The sequence below is a fragment of the Bidens hawaiensis genome, unplaced genomic scaffold (assembly GCF_021521415.1).
Source record: "Bidens hawaiensis isolate Kalapana, Puna unplaced genomic scaffold, B.hawaiensis_p1.1 tig00023405_1, whole genome shotgun sequence".
Taxonomy (NCBI): domain Eukaryota; kingdom Viridiplantae; phylum Streptophyta; class Magnoliopsida; order Asterales; family Asteraceae; genus Bidens; species Bidens hawaiensis.
The window spans coordinates 262,926-267,762 of NW_027493670.1; the positions used below are offsets into that span (position 1 = coordinate 262,926).

At 34.9% G+C, this 4,837-nt stretch overlaps 1 protein-coding gene across 1 annotated transcript; it reads left to right on the forward strand.

Moving 5' to 3' along the window:
* Positions 1–3,251: 3,251 nt before the first annotated feature.
* On the forward strand, positions 3,252–4,573 carry LOC143567434 (uncharacterized). Its single transcript, XM_077053859.1, has one exon. It carries the CDS (start codon positions 3,257–3,259, stop codon positions 4,400–4,402), a length of 1,146 nt encoding a protein of 381 aa, XP_076909974.1. The 5' UTR covers positions 3,252–3,256; the 3' UTR covers positions 4,403–4,573.
* Positions 4,574–4,837: the final 264 nt, after the last annotated feature.

A 4,837-nucleotide genomic window follows, 5' to 3' on the forward strand; every position in this document is an offset into this window, starting at 1 on the left:
ATAAAAATAAAAATAATAATAATAATAATAATAATAATAATAATAAACCATTTGATTTGACTTAAAGTCTTTTTGAAGAAAATCAACTCGAACAAAATACTTGCTAATTAGCTATTTTAAAATAATCGAGGATTTGAAATTATAAGTGTAAGGTGTTCATAAAAAAAATGACTGCGGAGAAGCATGCATGGTTTACAAAAATATGTATGTTTGACGAGTATGAAGGGACTAAGTATTGGTTCATGGCTACGAGCGGGCTTCAAGTGGCCAGGGAATGCGGTTTAGGGCATTTCATGGCAGAAACAAGTTAGGCATTACTGAGCTTAGCAGGTGTGTATGGGTGGGTTACTACAATGGTAGCAGGCTCGCAATGTGAGCATAAGGTGTGGTAAATGGTTGAGTAATCGGTCGTGGGAGGCATTTCCATATTGTGAGGTGATCGAGTTGTGACACATACACAAACTATACAAAGGTAGTAGGCTCGCAATATGTTATTATTAGTTTTTTTAATAACAATTTTTTTCACCTATAATTTCTCTAATCTTGCATTTGTAAGAGCATTTTCATCAATTCTTTTATCCCCAAATCTAAAATTATATTAAAAATCATTACAATTTCTCTCTAATGTTCAATTAAATAATATTTTTTATACTTTTATCATTATTTTTTTCTCTCATATCCACCCACGACCACTTTAAAAAAATATTAAAAAATTATAGATAGTGAATAGTAACTTTTCAAATATACGAAAATATGAAATGTCATTATCTTTTCTATCTAATTCACTAACAACACCGTTAACTAATTTCTTATATTATAAAAACTCCACACACATTATACAGAGGATTGGATGTGAATGGTGAAATAATTTAAACTCTCCACCTTACCTTTAAAAAGATAAATATCATACCACTAAAATCTAAACCACTAGGTCATTAGTGTAACTCTATTAAATACATGTAGTTTTCTTTAGAGGGGTCGGGACACTTGTGTGGATATGCTTTATGGGTTCCTTATCACATACAGTGGTGGATGTAGGAATTTTTTTCAGTGATTAATTGTTTTTATTTTTAGATGCTCAATATACGAGTTGGGCATAAAAATTTTCAGGTCGGTTAAACTATTCGGGTCGTGTAATCCAAATAATTTGGCTCGTTGTGGTATAGACAATTGATTATACGTAATGGATTGAACGGGTCAGGTGCGCTAATAAGTAGTTTAAGAATATTGCACATTAGTTTCGGGTCAGAATGAGTTTTTAACAAAATTTAGCACGTGCCGGTTTAGAAAGAAGTATTAAAATGATTAAATCATTAAGTTTAAGATATTCAAAATTGATAATTAAGTTTGAAGGCAGGCAACTAAAATTGCAGATTTATAAATCAATAAGTTTTTTTTGAAGACTAGCACAATTTTGCAATTGCTGCTGCATGAATGCAGATTTACTGTTATTGTAATATTGTTTCAGAATCAATGTTGTATGACCATTGACCAATGACTCAACAAATATGAACAATGACCAATGACTTAACAGTTATGATACCCTAACCTATTCTATATGGATCAAACCAATTAGAACGAAAACCTCTTCCCTCACCATTAAACACTTGTTGTGGAACCTCATCGCATCTTCCGTTGGGAGAACCCATGAATTCGATTACTTTCTCATAATAGAGAATCAAGTTTCAACAACTAATTTCAATAAGTTTAAATTTTGCATAAGAAAAAAAAAATACAGTATCAGAAAGATGGAGTGGCTGTGTATTTTAAATAAAAAAAAAAGAAAATTGAAATAACTGGGGTTGTCTCAGTTTGAATGCAAACCCTTAACCGATAGACCAAAGTTCAATTTGTTTATGAGTTCACTCAACGTTTAATATGTGGGTTCACTCAAGTTTTTTTATATGGGTGTTATATTAAAAATCCGAAACTCAATGGGTTCACGTGAACCCGCAATATATATACTAGATCCGTCCCTGACCACATGACAAACCCACCCCTACATATATGGGTAGATTGCCAAATTACAATTTATGACAAATGTTTACCGTGAATATAAATACTCTTGGAGACCTTTGAAGAATTAAAAACACCCATTAATAATCAATTTATTACACATAAACACCACTAACTCTTTACCATTTTTATTCGCTCAAACATTTTACCATTTGTATTCGCTCAAACCTTCATCATTTTTATTCACTCAAACCCCAATGACTAATTTCTCAAACGATGATCTCGGGATATTTATACCTCCGAACGATTCTGATAACGATATTTTTTCAATCGATAGTGGCATACACTTTTTCAAAGATCTCATCGAGCAAGCCGAAGAGGAAGACACGAAAATTTCATTACGCAGAACTAAAAAAATCGTTTGATATATTGCGAAAAAGGTAACGAAGTTCTTATGAATGATATATTGTGGAGGAGCCAAAATACAATGACGATGTTTTCCGTTACCGCTTTCGTATGTCGAAACGATGCTCTTAAATATTGTTGGTGATATGGAAGCACAATATCCATTGTTTAAAAAAGGATATGATGGGACGATAAAAAAAGTTTTATAGCAATACATTTAATTGTTTTATTTACTTTAACTTAAAAAAAATTTAGGGTACTTGTGGGCATGTGTTGTTAGTTATTTTGTGGTTTGTGGATACTTGAGGGTAGAAATAAAATTGCGATCTAGGAATGGCCGGTGCACGGGTAGTATTCATGAGTACCCCTTCCCCTCTTATAGACGTATTTAATATAATTTAGTGTTTGATGTTTTTGTAAATTCATTGGACTACATAACCTTTAACCTGTTCGATTCGCGTAGGTTGCACCGTTAATAGGTGAAACACCTGGTTTTAGACTTGACAGTTGAACTAACAAACCATGAACCGAATAGGACTGAATTTTCTTAGTCTGGATATTGGCATCGGTTCAAGAAATCTTTGAGTTCCTATTTATAGTAAGACTCACTCCAAGGTCGATGGAAATGTGCATTTGTTTGGAAAACCAGTGTGCTCGACGAATGGCTATCGATCTTATTTTCTTTTGCTACGTATTTGCTATCCAAAAATATACAATTCATGTTGGGCTTTCTGGCCCATTAAAGTTGGGTCAAAAGACACAACCCATAATGATTTTACTTATTTATTTCTTAGGGCATTTCAACAAGTCAATCCTGTATGTAGCTCACACCTCCGATGATCAAATTCAAGTAATAACACATCGGTGTTCAAAATCCAGCATATCATAACATAACATGGGATCACCCGTTGTAATCTCCTTAGGTACAAACCCAGGTGTGTTTTCCCCTAAAATCAGGCATATTTCATTGACGCATTTCAACAAACACCTGATGGGTGGTCACTTATCTACTCATAAAACCTTCCAAACCACTCCACAGTGTCCGTCAATTAACAGGTCTCGTTTCGTTCAACCGGTCAGAAACTCATACTCAAGCACCACTGGCTCCATATTCGACAACACTGCACTAACCAATTTCGGTAATTTATCCATTGATTCGTTAAAGAAGTCTTTTACAGATGTAAACCCAATTAGGGTTCTAAAGTGGGTGACTTTAGGGTCAATTGCAGTTGGGTTAGTGAAATGGGTTGTTAGTACTTTATTAAGTCCTTTCTTTTGGATGTATTTTAGCTGGACTTGGGTGTTTTGGCCATGGTACATTGCAATTGGTTTAGCTGTTTATGGTATTTATGGCTTTATTAAACATGTAAAGGGTGAAGCTAGTGTAATTGAGCAACTTGGTATTGTAAGTTCTGTGTTTACATGGCTTACATTAGTCCCGCCTGGTTTCGCAAACGGGTTTCTTGAAGGCTGGCCCTTTGTGTTCTTTTTCGTGTACCATTATGTATTCTTTTTGAATGTTAGCATCCGTAAACGGTTGTATGGCGATTATTATCTTCGTGAGCATGATCCCAAGTGGGATATTACGACTCCTAATTGGCACCGTGCCTTGTTTTGTGTGGGAATCATGGCTGCGCATTGGTTTGCAGCGTTTGAAGCGCCTCAACTTCATTTGATTCCGGGAGGATGGAGGAATTTGGGAATTTGGGGATTGATTATGTCAACTGTGTTTTTACATTATCACTCTTCGTTGTATCTTGCAAACTATTCTGAAAAAGTGGTGGTGCCGACAGCGGTTGTGCAGTTTGGGCCCTACAGATGGGTCAGGCACCCGATATATGCGTCGTTCGGGCTTCTGTTTTTGAGTTACTTTACTGCAATCCAGGCGCCACTAAGCTCGGTTTTTGTTATCGCGGTTTGCTTGATGTATTATGACCAGAAGGCGAAGTTAGAGGAGGGTTTGATGGTGGAGACGTTTGGAGATGGGTACACGGAATATACGAAGAAAGTGAGGTACAAGTTTATCCCTTTTGTTCATTGAAATGTTCTAGATGTACACTGAATTGTTAGCACCAGACAGTTGTATCAGTTTTCAAATGGTTTTGATCTATTTGCCAAAGAGTAGATGATAAAGTTAGAAAGTAAGTGTAATAGTCCTGAAATTTGTATTATTAATCGGTTTGTATAATTGACTTCATGTCACCAACTAGCATATGGTATGTACTTCAAAATTTGAAGTTGCATGTTGCTGCTTTCCATTTTGTCTAAAATGGCATTGACTTTAAACTTGAAAGATTTTTGTTTATATTTATTATTATTTGTTGCTACAATAGGTAGGTAGTCTTTAGGGATTCTTCATGGAGATAGTTATAGTGTAGACATGATTAGCCATCAAGTACATAATTCCTAAAGTTGCATAAGTAGACTTGAATCCTTGATCTATAAGGTTGAACCACGATTGATAATGGTTATAGTC